This window comes from Neoarius graeffei, chromosome 21, assembly GCF_027579695.1.
Source record: "Neoarius graeffei isolate fNeoGra1 chromosome 21, fNeoGra1.pri, whole genome shotgun sequence".
Classification (NCBI taxonomy): Eukaryota; Metazoa; Chordata; class Actinopteri; order Siluriformes; family Ariidae; genus Neoarius; species Neoarius graeffei.
This window is the reverse complement of record NC_083589.1, coordinates 31,773,335-31,797,425: the sequence shown is the minus strand read 5'-3', so window position 1 is coordinate 31,797,425 and position 24,091 is coordinate 31,773,335. Positions and strand designations below refer to the sequence as shown.

The window sequence follows — 24,091 nt, the reverse complement described above, 5'->3', positions numbered from 1 at the left end:
TGTCACTGATGTCACTGTTTGCGCTGCTTAACGACATCACATGACGTCCACCCACTTTCGCTAACTCCACCCAATGTGTCCACCCACTTCCAGCCAGCACGGTTCAGCGCGGTTGTAGTCGAAATGCAACTTCAATAGCCCCGCTCAGCCCGACTCAGCTCGACTCGGCACGGCACGGCTCAGCCGCGTTTGTAGTGGAAAAGCGGCATAATTTCACCTTCAAATTAACTCCTAATCCTAGAGGTTCACATACTTTTTGCACTCACAGATATGTAATATTGGATCATTTTCCTCAATAAATAAATGACCAAGTACAACCCCTATTCCAAAAAAGTTGGGACAAAGTACAAATTGTAAATAAAAACGGAATGCAATAATTTACAAATCTCAAAAACTGATACTGTATTCACAATAGAACATAGACGACATATCAAATGTCGAAAGTGAGACATTTTGAAATTTCATGCCAAATATTGGCTCATTTGAAATTTCATGACAGTAACACATCTCAAAAAAGTTGGGACAGGGGCAATAAGAGGCTGGAAAAGTTACAGGTACAAAAAAGGAACAGCTGGAGGACCAAATTGCAACTCATTAGGTCAATTGGCAATAGGTCATTAACATGACTGGGTATAAAAAGAGCATCTTGGAGTGGCAGCGGCTCTCAGAAGTAAAGATGGGAAGAGGATCACCAATCCCCCTAATTTTGCGCCGACAAATAGTGGAGCAATATCAGAAAGGAGTCCGACAGTGTAAAATTGCAAAGAGTTTGAACATATCATCATCTACAGTGCATAATATCATCAAAAGATTCAGAGAATCTGGAAGAATCTCTGTGCGTAAGGGTCAAGGCCGGAAAACCATACTGGGTGCCCGTGATCTTCGGGCCCTTAGACGGCACTGCATCACATACAGTAGGAGGCAACTGAGTAAAAGTCTGAACTTTATTTGTGGTTAATCAGAGTCATTTTAATTGATAGCAGGTGTGAACCCAAAAAGACTGAATGCTGTAATTAAATCAAAAGGTGCTTCAACAAAGTATTAGTTTAAGGGTGTGCACACTTATGCAACCAGCTTATTGTACATTTTTTATTTTTCCCCCTGACAGATGTTTGTTTTCAGTTGAATTGTACAGGTTATAGGTCACATTAAATGTAGGAAAAGTTTTGAAATTATTTATCGTGGTCTCATTTTTTTTACATCAGAAAAACCTCTCATTTTAACGGGGTGTGTACACTTTTTATATCCACTGTAGTTCATTAACACAAATCTGATTCCTATAAAATACTAAGGCCCACTTGTTAATTACTCAGTAAGTATGTTAGTAGGAGTTATTAACTATGCAGCAATAAACTGAAAAAGCTGAGTTTTATATTTCTCCTGAAGAACTACGAGTTAAAGCTAGACTGCCTTTCAGATTTTTCAAGTTTAGGTCCATCCATTATCTGTAGCCGCTTTATCCTATTCAGGGTCACAGGCAAACTGGAGCCTATCCCCAGGGCCGTCGACAGGGGGGGACAACCGGGTATTTTGTCCCGGGCCCAGGCATGAGGGGGGGCCCAGAACTGGTCCCTCATGAAGATGCCATTAATCATTCTGTTTCATTTCAAAATGTGTTGATTTGGGGGAGAAATATGTGCTATATTTGCATTCAATGAATGATTTCTGGTTCTTTTGCCTTTATTGTCTTCGAAAATAGATTCAAGAACCCACCTACCACCCCTAATGCAGAAATGGTTTGGTCTTTGATTAAGGCGCCAAATAACACGGCACTATTCCATCATAACGCTTCGACAATAAGCGTGCGAGCCCGTTTGCTAACATGCACAAGTCAGGAGCAAAGAAATGAGAAAAAGAGATGAAGAAGCCAAGAGCCTCAGGGGCTCACTGCATAGATATTTTAGAAAAAATTCAGATGATGCAGCAGGTGGTGAAGGCAGTGGGGCAGCTGAGCCAGGTAAGACACAGATAACTTTTTTCCAGCCCCGTAATGTAACCCCAGCACGTGCGACGCACCATTCATAATTATAAAGTAGGGGATAGCAGGGTACACTGAGTGAACACTGAAATGCACAGGGCATTGAATTATTTCATAAACATATCGGTTTAATAACACTGTGTTGCATATATCTCAATGAAGCAAAGAATAGCACATTGGCCCGTAATCATATCCAAATGTTTTAGGCACGCTTGCTGAGCTGGACTCCGGTTAGCTGAAAGCCCGTGGAACGCTGCCTCTTGTTAATTAAACCTTATTTTGTTGGAAATCATCCCGTGTAGATACGACGGCATGTGAAATTGCCAGCTAGATAGAGTTTAATGTAACGAATGGGCTATAAATGGGGTGTTTTGAGGTTAGTCTGTTGCAAAACATTAAACTTTCGCTTAGACTGGATACTCTTCAAACAATTCCCTTGCTCAAGTGAAAAATGATAGGCCTGTATGAAAAGCGCAATTAATGAAAGTAGCCTAATAAGCCCTAAATGAATAAAACAACCTCTGTTTTATTGTTGTTGCTTACACGTTAAGATTTTGAAATCTTCTCGGTCCAGTTCTATATCCAGGGAACGTTGTAATCCTTTTGGTTTATCCGTAATAAACGTGTCAGCCCCCAGGTCAGATAGGCTAATGTTACGTGGTTGGGAGGGTGTCAATTTTTTTTGTAACATTCTAAATCGAGTACGGAAAGGACGTTTATGAAAAACAAGACAAAAAAAATACACTGAAAAACTCACTGTACACATCACTAGTGGCACACACGGACTGGCCATCGGGAGTAGCGGGAGTTTTCCCGGTGGGCCGGCGGAGAAAAAAAAAAAACAGTTGCGCGCTGGCCTTTAATATGATAAGCAATGTTAACAGTTTCTTTAAGAAACTGTTAACATTGCTTATTACAGTTGCGCGCTGGCCTTTAATATGATAAGCAATGTTAACAGTTTGAAACTGTTAACATTGCTTATCATATTAAAGGCCAGCGCGCAACTGTTTTTTTTTTTTTTTTCTCCGCCGGCCCACACTGAACCACCGGCCCACCACTCCCGCTACTCCCAATGGCCAGTCCGTGTGTGACTAGTGGTGATGCTTCTATGTTCAGATTTCGGGAAAGCCATAACTCCGTTCTCATTGAGGCCCAGTTCCATCCCGTAAACAATCATTTTGGTTTATCAACTACTTGCGCTCAAACATGTCACAGGAGAGGCTCAATGGGCTGGCTATGCTCTCTATAGAGCGCAAACTTGCAAAGAAGCTGGACTTCAATTACCTTATTGACGACTTTGCCACAGCAGAAGTCCGGCGCATTGCATTTCGCACCTGAATAGTTGCAGACTAAGGAAATGTTCAAACTGTAAAATATGTTGAAATGTTGAAATAAAATGGTTGACTGTTATAATGGGCTTGGAATACCTGTTATTTAAGGGTTGGAGTGAGACTGTGAAAAGAGGGGTTGGGTGTGGGTGGTTGCTGTGTGGAGATGTGCGTGCGCGCGTATGTGTGTGTGTGTGTGTGTGTGGGGGGGGGGGGGGGGGCACTCAGATTATTTTGTCCCGGGCCCAGCCAAAGCTGTCAACGGCCCTGCCTATCCCAGCTGACTATGGGCGAGAGGCGGGGTACACCCTGGACAAGTTGCCAGATCATCACAGGGCTGATACATAGAGACAAACAACCATTCACACCTACAGTCAATTTAGAGCCACCAATTAACCTAACCTGCATGTCTTTGGACTGTGGGGGAAACCGGAGCACCCGGAGGAAACCCAAGCAGACACGGGGAAAGCACGCAAACTCCACACAGAAAGGCCCCCCATCGGCCGCTGGGCTCGAACCCAGAACCTTCTTGCTGTGAGGCGACAGTGCTAACCACTACACCACCGTGCCACCCCAAGTTTAGGTCATAAAAATAATTTTCCCTGACACCCAATTATTTTTGTTCAGTGCAGTGTTTCTCAACCACTGGGCTGCAGCTCATTAGTGGGTCGTGAAGTGCCATCTTGTGGGCTGCAATTTTTTTTTCAAGTGGAAGCTAATTTTTACTCGGAGTAGGGTACAATTGCTGGGTTGCATCCGACGTCACATTAAGCTACAGTCACACTACAGCTCGCAATTCTTTGTGATGGGTTATTGATGAAAATGAGGCATTTTGATGGTGATATACACATGAGCTAAAAGTTGTGGTCACACAGCAGGTGAACACTTGACTGTCGCAAATTTGCGCACTTGAGTCTGGTGTAGCCTGGGCAGCCGCACGCACTCACAGAGCGTGTTGTGTGCACGCTTGGGACCCAGTCATTATGGGAAACACCTGATACTGATTTGAGCACAATCAGCACATGCAGATACAGAAGCTGTTTTCACGGAGGCTTTGCGAAACATTATCATTACTGGCACATTTGTTTCTAGTAATGTTTATAATGCTGTTTAAATACTCTGCTTTCTGTTTTGCTTTTGTAAAAAAAACCACTTGGAAGATGCTCTGGACACTTACAGTAATGCTTTTATGGCTGAGGACTACAGTCGACTTGCTAACTTTAAGACTGCAGTTGTCATGAACAGTTTTGCACTCAAGTTTCCATCAATGAACAGTTTATAACTTCAACAAAACAGACTTCATGTTAAAACTATAATGAATTTCCTGTTTTTACAGTTATACTTTGTGACTCTATAGGACACAGTTATAGAAGCAAGTTATTTATAAATCACACTATCTGTTATCACCCGGATGAGGATGGGTCCCCTTTTGACTCTGGTTCCTCTTGACGTTTCTTCCCCATGTCGTCTGAGGGAGTTTTTCCTTGCCACCATCACGATAGGCTTGCTCATTGAGGATAAATTAGGGATAAAATTAGCTCATGTTTAAAGTCTTTAATTCTCTGTAAATCTGCTTTGTAACAATGTCTGTTGTTAAAAGCGCTATTAAAAAAAAACTTGACTTGACTTAAATATTACGCCTGCTAATAAACACTCTTCCTGCACTTAGACCGTCTACCGCCGTCTATCTTGTAGTGTCCTCATCCCCAGAGCTTTAACCCAGCCATGTATAAAAAGTTGTACGCCACCATGCTCTTCCAGGTTTTCATGTGTGTCCGTGTTGAACAATGTCTGTAGCACCACGTAGTCCGAGATGTTGGGAACTCAACGGATGGATAATTTTCCAACTTATAGAAAAAATCCTTCTTTGTTAGCATGTAAGGATCTAATCCCATTGAGTGGTTTCTATATCCACTTCTTTTGAGTGTACTTCTTGGTTTTAATAACTTGCTTGTTTGCTGAACACAAACATGACAATAAGTTCTTGTGTTAATGGACCAGACTCCACTTTTGGATCATTAATCCCTTTTGACTGAGAATGACCTGCATGCATGGTTTTATGTTGGCTTCTGGCACAGTTTTAAATACAATACCTGCAATTAAAAACAGTTTGTTTTTATTGCACTTATTTAATTCCTGGGCTCCCATCTGCAACTGCATCCCATTAATACACTTTTCAATAGATCATTAGATTCTAATAGAATAGAGTAACCAAAATAATTGGGGATCTTTTTTAATGGGCCCCGACTCGTTACAAGTATGAATAGGAGGGCCTTAAAGCAGAAAAGCATGAGAACACCTGGTTTAGTGGACTGGAAGCTATTGAATTCGAATAACAGACTTCGAATTTTATTCTATTTAAAAAAAAATAGAACAATTAATGTATTTAGGACCACGTGGCCCTAAATTCTGCGCCATTTTTTCCTGCTTCACCATGACCCAATTCAAGATACTATGTCATGCATCATGTGGTGGGCTTTCCCCATTCGCGCAAGGCATTGTGGGATACAAATTTGAAAAAGGAGAGAAAAATGGAGGACGTGAGTGTGCGAATGAAACCTGAAAGACTGACTACAGTAACAGAAAGCGAGAGGAAAAGATGTTATGTTGTGAAGGAAAGGAAACGCAGGACCAAACTAATAAATATCGGCGGTCAGCGAGCACCTCGGTGTGATCAGCTGTTCGTTTAGCGACAGAATGATGGAACTGTCAGTGCACGGTCAAAAGTAAACCTGTGTTTCATGCACATTATTTGCTCGGGAATCCCCTCAAATTAAATAACTTCCAAGCCACAGAATGGCCTGATTTTTTTTATAGATATTACAGAAATAAACATATATCACAATGAACAAATTTCAGAGGAAACTAAATTTCACCACTTTTATGAAATTGAAAGGCAGTCTAGCTTTAACTATCAGTCTTTTATAATAACTATTGATTAACTACTGATCATACAGACATTAATTCTCAGTAGCAAAGCTTTATGTTCCTTCTGGAGATCAGTTAACAGTTATTCCACAAAATCGAGTCGTACATGACCTGATAGCCGATGAGGTCCATAGCACCGAGCTGGCTGTAAGCCATGTACGATGAGATTGAGTGGAATAACTGTTTTATTCTATCTACATTCACTGGATTTTCAGAAACAGAGCATTTTTATTTTTATTTTTTACAAATTCATTAAATAAAAACTTTATACAAAATGTCTGACAAAATCATTTCCACTTAGAATGTAAACAAACTGGCACAATGACAGTAGCAATTTGTGAAAAATGTTATAATAATAATAATTATTGAAAAATTAAAAACGATACATTCTGACCATCAAATACTTTTATTCCATATTTTGTTGCTTTTTTTGGGTTTTGTTTTCAAGTAGAGTTTTTATTTTGTCCTCAGGTGGTTCAGTAACACACTCCACCATTTTTGTTTTTCTCTACTCATGGTATATGAGCTGATAGCCTAGTAGTAGAGTAGCCAATCAGAGCACGTGATTGCTCATATCCAGTGTATGTGGATAGAATAGCTACCTAATATACCTCAATCTATTCTAGTACCTCAAGATCTAAAATGTAAATATTTATTTCAATTGTTATTTAGGTCTCCTCAGCAGAGCACAGGCTCGGAGAGTGGCATTTATTTAGCCAGTCAAGGTCAAAAGAGAGAAATGGATAACAATTTACAAAGAACAAACAGTATTCATAATTAAAAGATGATGATGATAGTGATTATGATTACTACCTGCCCCAGGGCAGCAACCATGTCTGGGGTCCTTGGGCGAGTCGGCCAGCAGTCTCTCAGGTCCGTCCTCACTCTCCACCAGTAAAGCAGTGACAGGAGTGACAAACTGATGTTCTATGGACAGGGCGAGAAGCCGCTGCGTGATCTTTCGCTTCTTTGCTGCTGTGGGTGCCACGGAGCTACACACAGAAACATTCACATTAAGCATAAAGAAGGCAGACTGTATTAGGACAGTGAGACAAGAAAGCCTTTGGACATAATCTGTGTAATTTCTTTCAAAAATAATGTTAGAGATGTTGATAATTGTGCTGTAATTTTATTTTTGAATAAATTTAAAACTACAGTGGTGCTTGAAAGTTTGTGAACCCTTTAGAATTTTCTACATTTTTGCATAAATATGACCTAAAACATCATCAGATTTTCACACAAGTCCTAAAAGTAGATAAAGAGAACACAGTTAAACAAATGAGACAAAAATATTATACTTGGTCATTTATTTATTGAGGAAAATGATACAATATTACATATCTGTGAGTGGCAAAAGTATGTGAACCTCTAGGATTAGCAGTTAATTTGAAGGTGAAATTAGAGTCAGGTGTTTTCAATCAATGGGATGACAATCAGGTGTGAGTGGGCACCCTGTTTTATTTAAAGAACAGGGATCTATCAAAGTCTGATCTTCACAACACGTTTGTGGAAGTGTACCATGGCACGAACAAAGGAGATTTCTGAGGACCTCAGAAAAAGCGTTGTTGATGCTCATCAGGCTGGAAAAGGTTACAAAACCATCTCTAAAGAGTTTGGACTCCACCAATCCACAGTCAGACAGATTGTGTACAAATGGAGTAAATTCAAGACCATTGTTACCCTCTCCAGGAGTGGTCGACCAACAAAGATCACTCCAAGAGCAAGGCGTGTAATAGTCAGCGAGGTCACAAAGGACCCCAGGATAACTTCTAAGCAACTGAAGGCCTCTCTCACATTGGCTAATGTTAATGTTCATGAGTCCACCATCAGGAGAACACTGAACAACAATGGTGTGCATGGCAGGGTTGCAAGGAGAAAGCCACTGCTCTCCAAAAAGAACATTGCTGCTCATCTGCAGTTTGCTAAAGATCACGTGGACAAGCCAGAAGGCTGTTGGGAAAATGTTTTGTGGACGGATAAGACTAAAATAGAACTTTTTGGTTTAAATGAGAAGTGTTATGTTTGGAGAAAGGAAAACATTGCATTCCAGCATACAAACCTTATCCCATCTGTGAAACATGGTGGTGGTAGTATCATGGTTTGGGCCTGTTTTGCTGCATCTGGGCCAGGACGACTTGCCATCATTGATGGAACAATGAATTCTGAATTATACCAGTGAATTCTAAAGGAAAATGTCAGGACATCTGTCCATGAACTGAATCTTAAGAGAAGGTGGGTCATGCAGCAAGACAACGGTGCTAAGCACACAAGTTGTTCTACCAAAGAATGATTAAAGAAGAATAAAGTTAATGTTTTGGAATGGCCAAGTCAAAGTTCTGACCTTAATCCAATCGAAATGTTGTGGAAGGACCTGAAGCGAGCAGTTCATGTGAGGAAACCCACCAACATCCCAGAGTTGAAGCTGTTCTTTATGGAGGAATGGGCTAAAATTCCTCCAACCAGGTGTGCAGGACTGATCAACAGTTACCGCAAACGTTTAGTTGCAGTTATTGCTGCACAAGGGGATCACACCAGATACTGAAAGCAAAGGTTCACATACTTTTGCCACTCACAAATATGTAATATTGGATCATTTTCCTCAATAAATAAATGACCAAGTATAATATTTTTTGTCTCACTTGTTTAACTGGGTTCTGTTTATCTACTTTTAGGACTTGTGTGAAAATCTGATGATGTTTTAGGTCATATTTATGCAGAAATATAGACAATTCTAAAGGGTTCACAAACTTTCAAGCACCACTGTATGTCTTCTTTTATCTCAAGCATCCATCCATTATCTATATTACTTATCCATCAGGGTCACGGAGGAAGCTGGAGCCAATCCCAGCTCTCTTCAGGCGAGAGGTGGGGTACACCCTAGACCAAGGGTTCTCAACCTTTTCTACTTTAAGGCCCACCTATTCATACATGTAACGAGTCAGGGCCCATTAAAAATGATCCCCAATTATTTTGGCTCATCTATTCTATTAGAACCTGATAACATATTGAAAAGTGTATTAATGGGATGCAACATCACTCTCTGTTACAGATGGGAGCCCAGGAATTAAATAAGTGTAATAAAAACAAACAGTTTTTAATTGTAGGTATTGTATTTAAAACTGTATGGATGTGCCAGAAGCCAAACCATACATGCATGCAGGGCATTCTCAGTCAAAAGGGATTAATGATCCAAAAGTGGAGTCTGGTCCATTAACACAAGAACTTATTGCCATGTTTGTGTTCAGAAAACAAGCAAGTTATTAAAACCAAGAAGTCCACTCAAAAGAAGTGGATATAGAAACCACTCAATGGGATTAGATCCTTACACGCTAACAAAGAAGGACTTTTCCTATGAAATAAAAATTTACTCGCTAAATTGACATGAGTAGAATAAATTTTGATCCTATTGTAGCTGGAACTAAATACAAAGACAATAGTTATGCATACTACTAATTACCTTAATGTGAAGATAATTAACAGATAATAAACAGATTTTAAGGTTTTTTAAGATTGTGTATTTTTTGAGTCTTTTGTATTTGTAATTATTTGTATCTGTCCATGCACGACCTCACTATGCTGATCAGCTTATCATGTTTAAATAAAGTTATTCATTCATTCATTATGAGCTGGAAAATTATCCATCAGTTGAGTTCCCCAACATCTCCGCCCTAGTGACTATCATGGCGACTGGTGAGCTTTCTTTCTTCGTTCTCGTTTTTTTTTTGTGAGTTTGACAAGCTCAATGCTAGCGAAAACAAGTGAGACTTGCCCTAAATGTGTAAGAGGGTATATAGATGGCTCAGAGAAGATTTTTAAGTGCACACAAAACAGGATTGCGGCGATTTCTCTATTGAAACGCTGGTTGACATGGACGCTAATGCTGGGCGGAAGTGCAACTTGCAGCAGTGACCGCACAAAACGTAAACAAACCACCATAACAACAACAAATGCGATGAGATACTTCTTTACGTTGATGATTCTCCTGTCTGGTGACGTACACACGCATCCGGGCCCGCAAGTGACCAACAACAGGACAAAATCTACAATGGCTCAAGGATCATACGAGAACGCTGACTTTGATTGCCTGAGATCAAAGGGTTTGAACTTTGTCCACCTGAACGCTCGTAGCCTGCTCCCGAAGCTGGACGAATTGAGGGTATTCGCGGCTGACACGAAGGTAGCAGTCATCGGTATTACAGAGACATGGTTGGACGATTTCGTCACCGATTCCAAGTTGGAAATCACGGGCTACCTGATTGTTCGTCGCGATCGGAACCGCAATGGTGGTGGAGTCTGCATGTACATCCGCGGTGACATCGCGTTCAATCCTAGATGTGACATTAGTGACAATCTAGAGATTGTGTGGACGGAACTGTATATCCCCAAGACGAAGCCTATCCTGGTGGGTGTGTGTTACAGACCGCCAAAACAACTGGAATTCTTTAACTATCTTCAAAGATCCTGTATGGATTGTGATAACTTCTCCAGTTGTGAGTGTATTTTGCTTGGTGATTTTAATGTTGACTGTCCTCAAATTAAAGATAGAACGAATGTTTTATGTCAAGATCTTCAACATTTTATGTCCTTGTTTAGTATGTCTCAACTCATCACCGATCCTACTCGTATCACTAAGACTACATCTACAATACTTGACTTTATCATTGTGTCTGACCCAATCAAAATCAAAAACAGCGGTGTTTTAAATTTTTGTGTGAGTGACCACATGCTAGTGTATTGTACTCGTAAAATCAGAAAGGTACCTGTTAACCGGCATAACTGTGTTAAGGTGAGATCACATAAAAACTATTCAAAAGAAGTTTTAGAATATAAACTTCAAGAAGTTAACTGGCAAGATGTTAATGATTGTGACTCGGTGTGTAATGCCTGGTGTATCTTTAAATGTAAATTCCTGTCTATTGTTGAAGCTATTGCTCCGCTGAAAAATGTACGTGTCAAGCCTAACACTGCGCCCTGGATGACTGGTGAGATCATGCATCTCATCAGCGAACGGAATCTTGCCTTCCGTAAATTTAAGACAAGTAAAGACCATAGTTTTTATGATAAATATGTTTATCTTCGTAACCAGGTGCATCAAAAGAAAAAGGTGGCTAAATCAGAGTACATCAATAACAAGATCAATGAATACAAACAGCAACCGAAGAAACTGTGGCAAATACTTAAAGGTCTTGGTACAACTTCTCAAAGTAAAACTAAGCCTGTTAATATTGGTCTAAATATAGACAATGAAATCTGTTTTGACAAACAAAAGGTGTCAGACAAGTTCAATATTTTTTTTTACCACTGTATCTTCTAGTCTTGTGAATAAACTCCCTCCTTGTACTGGGAGATTTGGTCTGTCATATATCCATCAGTTCTACAGTTCCTTTAATCTGCAGGGTAACAGTTTCCGCTTAGCCGAGGTCACGGAGGAAGAAGTGTGCAGGATTTTGTCCAATCTAAATTCGAGCAAGGCAACTGAATTGGATCAATTATCCCCCAAGTTTCTTAAAGATGGTGCCAAGCTCATTGCGTCTCCCCTTGCACATATTGTAAATTTGTCCCTCACTTCTGGTATTATTCCGGATTATCTTAAATTAGCAAGGGTGATGCCTATCCATTAAAAGAACAGCAAATTAGAACCCGGCAACTACCGACCAGTCTCTATTCTGAGCACCATCTCAAAATTATTTGAGAGGATAGTCTACAATCAACTAGATCTATATCTCTCCAACCACAAACTCCTATTTGAGTTTCAATCCGGTTTTCGGACATCACATTCAACTGACACCTGCTTGGTACATCTTACAGACTTTATCAAGTTGGAACAGGACAAAGGTAATTATGTAGGTATGGTGCTCCTTGACCTGCAGAAAGCCTTTGATACAGTTAACCATCAAATACTTCTACATAAATTAGAAGCAATCGGTCTTCATAGATCTGCCATCAACTGGTTTAATTCCTACTTGAGTGAGCGCCAACAAGTTGTGGAAATAGGTGGCACAGTGTCAAGGGCTTTTAAAATTACTTGTGGAGTGCCACAAGGGTCAATATTAGGCCCTTTACTTTTCCTCATCTATGTCAATGACATTTCCTCAGCTGTTAAATGTAAACTTCTGCTTTATGCAGATGACTCGGCAATAATTGTACCAGGCAGCAATCCGGAGGAAATTCAACATAGATTATCAAGGGAGTTAGAGTCAATCAGGGAATGGCTGATTGACAATAAGCTCTCCTTACATCTTGGCAAAACGGAGTCAATTCTCTTCGGATCTAAGAGAAAACTCAACAAAATTAGTTCCATTCAGATGCAATGTGCTGGCAGTACTTTGACATGTCAATCCAGTGTTAAGTATTTGGGGGTCGAATTGGACCAATCCCTGGATGGGGAATGCATTGTGGATAAAATAGTTAAGAAATCCAATGCTAAATTAAAGTTTCTGTATAGACAGACTAAAAATGTCAACCTTGAAACTAAAAAGCTGCTTGTGTCAGCCTTAATCCAAAGTCACTATGACTATGCCAGTGCATCATGGTATTCTGGATTAACTAAGAAACATAGGTCTCAGTTACAGATTTCTCAGAACAAAATCATTAGATACCTTTTGAATGCACCGTCAAGGAGCCATGTTGGAGCTGATGAATTTTGCCTGGTTAGGATGTTGCCGGTGGAACTTCGTATTAAACAACTTAAATTAAATTTAGTACATAAAATTGTCAATGGAAACGCCCCTTCTTATCTTTCTCAGTCCCTTACCCTTACCCGTAATATTCACGGCATTGGTACAAGATCCAACACCTCTTCTCTCCATGTTCCTCATGTCAAATCTTTTGGTAACACCTCTTTTTTTTATACCAGTACTTTAGCCTGGAATGAGCTTCCATCTCATATTCAATGTACACAAAGCAGGTCTCTCTTCAAGTTGCTAGTCAAACAGTTTTTATTCAGTGAACTTATTAACCAGGAACACAGTCCTTATGTATATTACTAGTCATTTTGATTTTATACTCTTTATTTTGTTTAATTTATTTTAACAATTTGTATAATATTTTATTTTCATTTTTTGTCACTTGTTACATGCTAGTCACTTGACCCAAGGACCACAATGGAAACAAGCGCTGTGCGCTTTACTGTGTTATCCTGGTATGATTATGTCAATATTTTATATATTTATTTATGTAAAATTTTTTACATGTTTATACCGAATCAATCAATCAATCAAATCTCAAACTACCTGGTACTGCAGACATCGTTCTACATGGACACACAGATGAAAGCCTGGAGGAGCATGGAGGAGAACAACTTTTTATATGTGGCTGGGTTAAAGATCTGGAGATCAGGACACTACAGGATAAATCCTGTATCATTTTTGCCTGGGTAAGGAGGAATTTCTGGGCTTTGTAGGTGTCTTTGTGATGGTTGCTAGGATGCTAGAAGTTTTAGTATTGGGTGGAAACAAACCACAGCTGTTCAATTCTCAATCCTCCCTGCTCTTCTCTTCCAGCAGGCATCACAGATCCATATAATTTACCCACAAATGTATTTATTTATTCTGCCCACTGTGCGTGCACACTCTGTGTGTGTGTATATATATATATATATGTGTGTGTGTGTGTGTGTATATATATGTGTTTAAATGCAAAGGAGGAACGTGACAATAATAAAGACTTATTCTTCTTAATTTACCCACAAATGTATTTATTCCACTTGAAAGGTGTACGTCAAACCAGCTACCGGATTTGGGACACTACGACATCCTGAACTATTTAGCATTTGGCTTCAAACTTGAAAAATTTTTGCAGCCCACTAGATAGCGCCATTAGTGGGCTGTGGCCCAGTGGTTGAGAAACACTGCCCTAGACAGGTCATCAATCTATCTGGCCTAATACAGAGATGAACAACCATCACACTCACATTCACACCTATGGCAATTTGGAGTAGCCAGTTGTCTTTGGACTGTAGGAGGAAACCGGAGCACCCAGAGGAAACCCACACAAGCACAAGGAGAACATGAGAACATGCAACTCCCCAGTTGGCCACGAGGTTCAAACCTAGAACCTTCTTGCTGTGAGGCAACAGTGCTAACCACTGCACCACCATGCCACCCTTATCTCAACTAAACATACCAATCTTCTGGAATCCCCTGTATGGTGCCACTTAGAGAAAAAGTATCTAATTTAGTTACTGCATCCAAGCTATTCAAGGACATCTCATGAAAATTATCCAAAATGTAGTAGCTTTAGAACAAACTGTATCAGTAAATCTATACAGTTAACTAGATAAAGAGCAGAATGCCAAATGCCTAAATAGATTCAGTTATTCACAAAGAAAACAAACATGTCTAACAAATCACTATAAAATATTTGTAGTCTTCCCACAGTTTATTTGAAGTCTTACTATGAAATAATAATAAGAAAAACAAGGCTAAGTGTTTACCACTATTTCAGCATCTTACCGCTCTGCCAACAGTTGATTGACAGTGATGTAGGCCCACATCTGGCGAGCGAAGCCAGCAAATGAATGCTGATGTTGGCTGAGCAACGTGTCAAGTTCACTGAGGTCTGTCTCTGTCTCAATGTTGAGGTCAATGGTAGCCTTGATAGGACAAGAAACAGTACATTTTACATTGACTGAAAATGTGAGCCAAGAATTATGGAAACACTGTATTTGTGTACTTGTATTATATAAAATCTTAGCTATTGTAATTTCAAAAGAGAAGAAAGGTTTACAGATTTAGGCAGACTTTGGTTTGGTTCAGATTTGTGCAACTTGACATAGGAACACAGGTTAATAATAATAATAATAATAATAATAATAATATTGGCAGATAATAATAATATAAATGACCCAATAAAAATTTTACTCCCAGGTACATTATGTTGCACTGTTGAAATAAGTTTAAAAGCTGCTTTGGTAAAAGAGAGCAAATAGTATTTCTGAATGATGACAGGACTGAGAGCAATCCTCTTGTAACAAGTCTGTTATAAACAATATTCTCGGTTTCTCTGACCACACACTGTACACTAATTCTTCCACTGTCACCAGAGTGATAAATGGAAGTTACCACTACGTAATTTTTTCCAAAACCCTACTACAATGAGACTGGAATAGTGGTCTGCAGTGGTGAAAGGGTTAAGGCCCAGTGTACTGGGAGGTGTGGCTTGCCTAGACAGACATATCCATCCATCCATCCATCCATCCATCCATTCATCCATCCATCCATCCATCCATTATCTGTAACCACTTATCCTGTACAGGGTCATGGGCAAGCTGGAGCCTATCCCAGCTGACTATGGGCGAGAGGCGGGGTACACCCTGGACAAGTCGGCAGATCATCGCAGGGCTGACACATAGAGACAAACAACCATTCACACTCACATTCACACCTACGGTCAATTTAGAGATACCAGTTAACCTAACCTGCATGTCTTTGGACTGTGGGGGAAACCGGAGCACCCGGAGGAAACCCACACAGACACGGAGAGAACATGCAAACTCCACACAGAAAGGCCCCCGTCGGCCGCTGGGCTTGAACTTAGAACCTTCTTGCTGTGAGGCGACAGTGCTAACCACTACACCACCGTGCCGTCCAGAGATACCCAAAATTAATCAAAAATAGTTCCACGATCATCAGGCCAATATCCATAATCTTGGTTTCAATGGATATATAAGACCTCAGAAAATATATTTCCAGTGTCAGTAACATTGTGATAGTTACTATACCTGAGTAAATTGTGATAAACCAAAGGAGAAATTTACATTTTTATGTAAATGCAATGACAGTGGATAACACCATGACAGCAATGGTCCCATACACAAAGATGCCACTTTTTCATTCAGCAACTCCTTCACTACAACTGGACAAAAAAATATAAAAATACCACAAAGTACATGGATACTACAAAAGTTTTAGTGAGTATAGAACTTAGCAAAACAGCATTCAAAAAAAACCTTTTTACCAGAAGTCAATTTTTAGCAGCGTTGTATTGGATCCGGTACCAGGTCCATAGGGTTTAAGAAACTAATATCATCCTGTCTGAAAATATTCAAACATGTCCATGGTGCTAAAATAATAATAATGAAAGAATGGGAGCTCACAGCAGAGGCAGTGGTGAAGCTCTGCAAGGTGTTGGACCCACTGGGCTTGAGTTTGCCAGCAACAACCAGCTCTGAGCCTTTGAAGAACTTATCGAACTGATTCTGAGTGACGTCTGTTACAGCGTCCTCGGGGAACTGGATAGTAATCTTCCTCAGGAGCGGGGACGATACCTGGCTATAGAACGTCTACAGACAGAGAGACAGACAGACAGACAGACAGGCAAAACATATGATTATATCACAGCGTGGATGAATTCCTGAATCAGAAAGAGTGAATTAATTAACCACATGGCCATGATAGCAGTTCTGGCTATAAACATAAAGTATAGATTTATACTGTGTTAATGTGCTAGTTCTAATGCTATAGTAACAGCTGAGACACCAGCATCATTGAAGGCTAGTAATAAACAGATTAACAAATGTGTTGTTTAACAAAGAAAAATGTATAATTGTTCATATCATGAAGCTTTCTTATGTAATATTTATGTAAAGAGACTCAGGTGTCAGTGCTTTGTAACAATCAGTAGGTTTTCTACCATGAGAGAGTTCAGGATAGACGAGTCAGCGCTTTCTAGTTTCTAAGTCACACCATAATCTACATTTATTTTGCTTTATTAACTTCAAAAGAGAAAAAAAATACAAGAGACGCTGGTGACAGAATGACTGTTTATAGCAGCTATAACATAAGTGATAACAGGAACTAACTTGTTTCATAGCTGTTCCATAACATTAAAAGGAACTATAAATAGTTCAAATCTGTTATACACTGTTAATTAATAAATTAAAAATCATAACTGTTGACAATTCGCTGTAGTATAAACAGAATTACACCCTTCAAAACTGTGTTGTTATACTAAAATAATCCACTTCAGGGTGTTAATGTATTCATTTTACAGCACAATCTGACATGTGATCAGTGTCAAGAAATGCATACTATAAGGTAATGTTGCAGTACTTGAGACCGGTCTTGGTCTCAAGACTACTTTTTGAAGGTCTCGGTCTTGCCTTGAAATCGACCGCATTTTTACTCGGTCTCGTCTCGGTCTCAGACAGAGAGGACTCTGGATTTTATTTCAAGACTGGTCAAGACCACAACTGTGGGGATTTCATTAAACTGCCTGTGCATTGTCTGATTTATTTGCTAACATCATTACTGTGATTGGATGTAAAATTTCCTGCTTCAAATGTAACCAATACAGGCTTTGTACCATCACATGACCCCCATAGCAATGGTAACTATGCCACCATGACAGGGGGCATGCTTGTAGTGGATCATTCAGCCGAGTTAGTAGTTATTGATCAGTATGGGAAGGTTTTGCTGTGTTTTTATACAGTATGTGCAAATCGTTTTGAATGACACAAAGACATCACAGGGCTCACAGATACCTCTAATCTTTCCATGAAGCATGTCCAGAAGCATGACATAAACTGAGAGCCCTGGTCGCTGACTATGTCCTCAGGGAGACCATAATATCTGAATACCTGCTGGAATAGTAGTTCAGCTGTTTGGGATGCTGTGGGGATACCAGGTAACGGAAAAAGCTTAAGAGATTTGGAGAAGTGGTCGATGGTTACCATTATGGTGGTATTGCCTTGTGAGGAAGGGAGGTCAGTGATGAAATTGATAGCTATGTGGGACCAGGGTCTTTGAGGCACAGGGAGAGGGCAAAGCTTACCTGCTGGAGGGGTTCTAGGAACCTTAGCTTGGGCACAGACAGAGCATGAGGCAATGTACTGATTAATTTCAGTAAGCATGTTTTCCCACCAGTACTTGTTCCTCAACATGAGATGAGTTTGCTGACTGCCAGGGTGTCCCGTGGCAGGGGCAGCATGAGCCCAAGTGATGAGTCTGCCTCTAAAATGCTTTGGCACATATAGTAGACCAGGTGGGAAATTGCTGGGGAGAGTCTGAGGTTGGGAGTTCCTTATTTCTTTGTCTAGGTCCCAGGTGATAGACTGTAGGAAGCATTGGGGTGGCAGAATGAGATGGGTGACAGAATCTTGGTGTGACAGAGCAAAGACTCAAGATAGGGCATCAGCTTTGGTGTTCTTGGAGCCTGGACGGAATGAAATGGTGAAGTCAAAGTGTGTGAAGAAGAGAGCCCACCTGGCCTGGCGAGGGTTTAACTGCTTAGCTTTCTGGAGATATTCCAAGTTCCTGTGGTCCGTGAGGATGACGAAAGGGTGTGTGGCTCCCTCTAACCAGCGTCACCACTCTTCAAGGGCTAGCTTTATGGTGAGTAGTTCTCTGTTCCCCACGTCATAGTTTCTTTCAGCAGAAGAGAGTTTCCTTGAAAAGAAAGCTACTGGATGGAGTTTCTGTTTCTCCCCAAAACATTGTGACAGTACTGCCCCTACTCCCATATCAGAAGCATCTACCATTAGGGTGAAAGGTTTTGATGGGTCAGGATGTTGCAATACTGGAGCGGAGGTGAAGGGTTGTTTCAGATGGTTAAAGGCTTCTTCTGCCATGGGGTTCCACTTGAGGCGCTTGGGGCCCTTCTTTAATAGAGCTGTCAAGGGAGCGGCAATCGTGCTGAAATCCCTAATAAAATGGTGATAGAAGTTTGCAAAGCCCAAGAAACATTGAAGGTCCTTAATGGACGTGGGTGTGGGCCAAGAAGAGACCTTGAATGAGTCCATGCTAACCCCTTCAGCACTGATAATGTATCCTAAGAAGGAGATGCATTTCTGATGGAACTCACACTTCTCTGCTTTGACGTAGAGGTGGTTCTGAAGCAGGCATTGGAGAACCACTCTTAAGTGATCCTTGTGACTTCCTTTGTCTGGGAAGTAGATGTTAATGTTCCGTAGCACATCATTAATCAGATATTGGAACACGCTAGGCGCCGAAGACAGGCCATACAGCATTACCTGGTACTCAAAATGGCTGGCAGTAATGCTGAAGGTGGTTTTCCACTTGTTGCCCTTTTTAATCCTGATTAAGTTGTAGGCACTGCGTAAGTTGAGTTCAGAGAAGATCTTAGCTGATCTGAGTTGCTCCAGGGCTGCAGGAACAAGAGGAAGCAGATATGAGTACTTGACTGACAGCTTAATCTACACATGGTCTAAGATCACCACCTCATTTCTCCACAAAGAAGAAGCCTGCAGAGGCTGGAGATTTGGAAGGATGGCTGTAACCCTGCTTGAGGGCTTCTTGAATGTATTCTTCCATAGCCGTGTGCTCTTTTTGGGAGAGGGGGTATATACACCCCCATGGTGGTGACGTGCCTGGCAGTAGATCTATTGCACAGTCATAGGGCCAATGAGGTGGTAGCTCACTAGCCTTTCCCTTGCTGAATACCTCCTTGAGGTCCAAATAACACTTAGGGACATTGTCTAGAGAGTCTGGCTGCAGACTCTCCACAGAGGTGGACAAGATGTTGACTTATGGATGAGAGATGCAACTTTGAAAGCAGGCAGGTGACCATTGCAGAATTTCCTTGTTCTGCCACAAAATCAAGGGGTCATGAAGTTGGAGTCAAGGATAGCCAAGAATGATGTCGTGACTTACAATCGTGGCAACATAAAGTGAGATGAACTCTGAGTGCAGTGCGTCCACACTGTAAAAAGTTTCTGTAGATTTACACCAAGATTCCAACATTAACCACGGGTTATTTTGAATAAACTGGGATTTCGTGTTATCGGTGAGATGAATGGGTTAAATGACGGTCCAGCGCTGTTAATTACCACGCCCATAATGTTTTTTCGAAATACACGTTCTTCCTGTTAATCCACGCTTGGGCGAGTCGGGGAGAGGTGGAGTGGAACAGAGTTTACCGCCAAAGAGAGTAACCCTACCAAGATCTTTGTTCCCGCCTCCTGGAAACCTGCCTGCAGTTGGAGTGTGTCAATTGGAGTGAGAAGGTGAATTTTCTGTCTGTTTTTCAGTCTCTCAAAGTTTGAAGCTATCATTTCGTACTCACAATTAATTCACAGTTAAGCCTGGTTCCGGCGAAAGGTCGCATTGCCCAGAACCTGTAGCTGCTAGCTAACTTTTACTTGTTAGTGAAGTAGGCTACTTGCTAGCAAGCACGGGCTGCCCCGTACTGGCTAGCTAGTGAAGGTTTTGATTTATCTCATCTCATCTCATCTCATTATCTCTAGCCGCTCATTTCTAATATTTGTTATACGGTAATCTTTTAAAATCAGTTCTGTGAATGTTGATGTGTATGTATGAAATCGATTCAATTTGTGTTATTTGGTGGTGTTATTCAGAGCAGTGGTGTTATTTAGAGCAGTTCACTTCGTAGGTCAGGACACTTGACTTCGATGCTTCCTTGAGCTCATACGAGCTTGCTGCATGGTACAGCATGTTTTCTTGTAAAATATGTGGGCATCAGTCCACCACAGCCATTCGTTATGTCAACCATACAAAAATCCATGCCAACATACCCAACATACAGCTTCCATGCTGTGCTCCAGACTGTCAACTCAATTTCAAAAGACACTCTGGTCTCAAGACGCATGTCTACAGACACCATAAAGAGTGTGGCTTTGATAACAGATTGGGTTTAGTGGATCTGTCATGCCGTATTGATTTGTGCACTGATAAATGCGACTCCCTCAGTGCATTTTATGCTCATCTTAAGGGTCACATCAAAGAGGGACGCAGTATTGTATGCCCTTTTATGGGTTGTGATAGTACTTTTACTGTAGTATCCACATTCACATCGCATCTATCCCGAAAGGGGGACGAAGGCCAGTGGGAAGAGGAGGAGAAACTCCCCCTCCAAGGTTTCATCCTTGCTGAGGAAGGTGATGGATTACCGCTACGCCCTGGTGTGAAAATGGTAAGTGAAACGTCTTCAGAAGTACAGTTACTACAGTTACAAGTAATCAGTTTTGACTAACATAGCATTATCAGCAAATGTGCTTTTTAGCCTGTATTACTTAGGTGCATAGGTGCATGAACTTTCCATCCACGTTAAATGGAAAGAAGATTACTTCTGTGTGCTTTGTAAAATTTGTACCCTCTGGTGTGAATGTACAGTAAATCATTGGTAATTGATAATGTGTGGCACACAACACATGGATAATTTTGGCACCATTTTCCTGTTAATCAGGCTGTAATTCTCTCCCGATCCCTGCTTGTTTCTCTTTTCTACAGGCTGAATTGACCCATCAACTATCCAACAGGCTGAATTGTCCTGACCAATAGAAGAAAAAATTGTTAATTTCAGAGTGTAATTGTTAATTTCAGAGTGTAAGTGTAAAATTTTAAGTTGAAAATACACTGCAAAAGTTGATTTTACTGTAGGAGTGTAAACAAATAACAAATATGTAAGGGAAGAGTGTTGGTCTGATGTAATATTTATTTTGGTTTCCACTGCTTTATAGTTTCTGTAATCACAATTAGGCTTTCAATAATTCGTTTTGTATGTAAGGAATCAATATAACATGAGTTTTTTTTTTTTATTATTGAATCGATGAAATATGAAAATTATAATTTTCTAATTATAATTTTATTTGAAATGTAAAGGAGGATGATCCTCCCTTTCCTCAATGGAAGAGCCTCCATGAATTGGTAGTTGTTGAAAATGACTTGAGTAATTGTGATTTTAATGACATATGTATGAATTTATATCTTAATATATGAAATAAAATTATTTTGTGTTTACATAATACTGTTTTGTACTATTATTGTCATGCTTCGTATTTAAACAAAGCACTGTTAAAAAAACAGGAATCTCCTGGAAACTCTGCTGCAGGTCATTCCTGTTGTTTAACAGTATTATTGTTTTTACACCGTTTAATAACAGGAAGATACTGAAAATCATAACGGGTGATTCTTGTTAGTTTACAGTGAGTTCATGTTGTTATTTTACATGAACTTAGTGTTAAACTAGAGCACCGTTAAATAACAGGAATCTCCTGGAAACTCTGCTGCCAGGTCATTCCTGTTTTTTAACAGGGTATTTTTTTTACAGTGCACTTGAATGTGAATGGGGGTTGTACATATGGTGACAAAACCCTCTCCTATGGGTCCTCTATCAATGGTTCGAATGCTGAGTGCACTTTGAAGAGGGGTTGTTGAAAGGTCAAACCTCTGAGCAATTGAGCTGCTGATGAAGTTACCTTCTGCCCCTGAATCGATAAAAGCAGAAAGGATGTGTGTGGAATTTGCCAACTTTAACAACACTGGAACCTTGAACGATTTAGAACTGAATTTTCTTACTGGACTCACATTGCATGCTGGACCTTCTGCAGGAGCTGCACGGGATGAACGGATGGGACAATGGTTGAGCTGGTGTTCAGAACTCCTGCAGTAAAAACACAAACCCTCCTTCTTCCTCCTTAGACACTCAGTGTGTGTTAACCGGGTGCGTGATACTTCCATGGATGCACTGTCCTCAGAAGTTAGGTCCAGTTTAACACTCTCCTGAATGGAGGGTCGATGAGCCAACAGATGATCTAGATGAATGGCTAGGCCAATGAGAGAGTCCAGAGTGCATTATTCATCTCTGCAGGCGAGCTCACTTAGAATCTCAGGGCGCAGACCTTGGTGAAAAACTGCCTTAAGAGCAGGATCATTCCACCCACTGGCTGCCACTAGCGTTCTGAAATCTAGGGTGTACTCAGCCACACTTCTGGAGCCTTGTGAAATGGTGAGTAAACTTTCACCTACTTCAATTCCTTCTGGTTCGTGATTGAACACTCTCTTGAACTGAGAGAGGAAATGCTCATAGGACTTAGTCTGTTCACTGCCCTGGTTCCAAACCAGGGCGTGAGTGAGTGGCTTAAATAGGGAGAGAGGTGATTAAGAAGATACATGACAGCTGTGATTAGTAATCAGGAGACAGAGGGCACTGTGAGTCTTGAGGCTTGTAGTTCAGGGTGTCCATGTTTGTAGTCAAAGCGTTCTCAACAGGTTTACTGACAGGATTAGAATTCCAACTATATATATATATATATATATATATATATATATATATATATATATATATATAAAAGTGCATTTACATTTGGGGATGCTTTGGTGCATGGTGTGTGCACGTGCTTGGTACCCAGTCATTATGGGAAACACCTGATGCTGATCTGAGTGCAATCAGCATGCGCTGTAAGGACACTTTTCACAGAGACTTTGCAAGTATTCTGTCAGGTATGCAGCAGTAGATGGATCTACTGTAAGTGCAGGAAGAATGTTTATTAGCAGATGTGATATTTACAAAAACACACACATACAAATGAAACCGAAAGCAGAGTCATAAACATGGCTAGAAACAAACGTGACAGTGATAATGATAATACTTTGAAAAGCCTCAGTGTCCTTACAGCATGTGCTGATTGCGCTCAAATCAGCATCAGGTGTTTCCCATAATGACTGGGTCCCAAGCGCGTGCACAACACACGCCGAAGGATCCCCAAATGTAAATGCACTTTTTAAATTTTTTGGGGGGAATTCTTACCTTCGTGGAAATGAAGTGAGCATTCCATAGGGTTTTTGACCTGCCCATTTGACACAGAGTCCCACTGAATGTTTTTCCCCCCTATTTTCCCTCCTACATTTAGAAATTTCTATATTTTTCCACCGATAATGAATTACTTTTGGTAAATTAAAAAATTTGATGTCTTTGTTTCATTCAGAACAATTTGCACATCAAAAAAACACAGCAAAACCTTCCCATACTGACCAATAACAACTAACTTGTCTGAATGAAGCACTACAAGCATGCCCTCGGTGGCGGTGTAGTCACTGTTGCTACTGGGGTCATGTGATGGTGCAAAGCCTCTATAATGTGACTTATTGCTAATTTGAAA

The 24,091-nt window shown here is 40.5% G+C and overlaps 1 protein-coding gene and 1 long non-coding RNA gene across 2 annotated transcripts in view; one reads left to right on the top strand and one right to left on the bottom strand.

Annotated features, from left to right (window-relative positions):
• The window catches only part of itih2 (inter-alpha-trypsin inhibitor heavy chain 2), a 62,797-nt gene that overhangs the window by 21,085 nt on the left and 17,621 nt on the right, over positions 1 to 24,091 (bottom strand). The window contains exons 12-14 of the mRNA XM_060902986.1: positions 16,331 to 16,516; positions 14,688 to 14,827; positions 7,048 to 7,226 (exon numbers count right to left, since the gene is read on the bottom strand). Of these exons, the coding sequence (XP_060758969.1) occupies positions 7,048 to 7,226; positions 14,688 to 14,827; positions 16,331 to 16,516 (505 nt within the window). The remainder of the gene's footprint in view (positions 1 to 7,047; positions 7,227 to 14,687; positions 14,828 to 16,330; positions 16,517 to 24,091) is intronic.
• On the top strand, positions 20,079 to 21,922 carry LOC132869684 (uncharacterized). Its single transcript, XR_009651002.1, has 3 exons — positions 20,079 to 20,197; positions 21,022 to 21,123; positions 21,441 to 21,922. It is a non-coding gene; the product is annotated as an uncharacterized LOC132869684 (long non-coding RNA).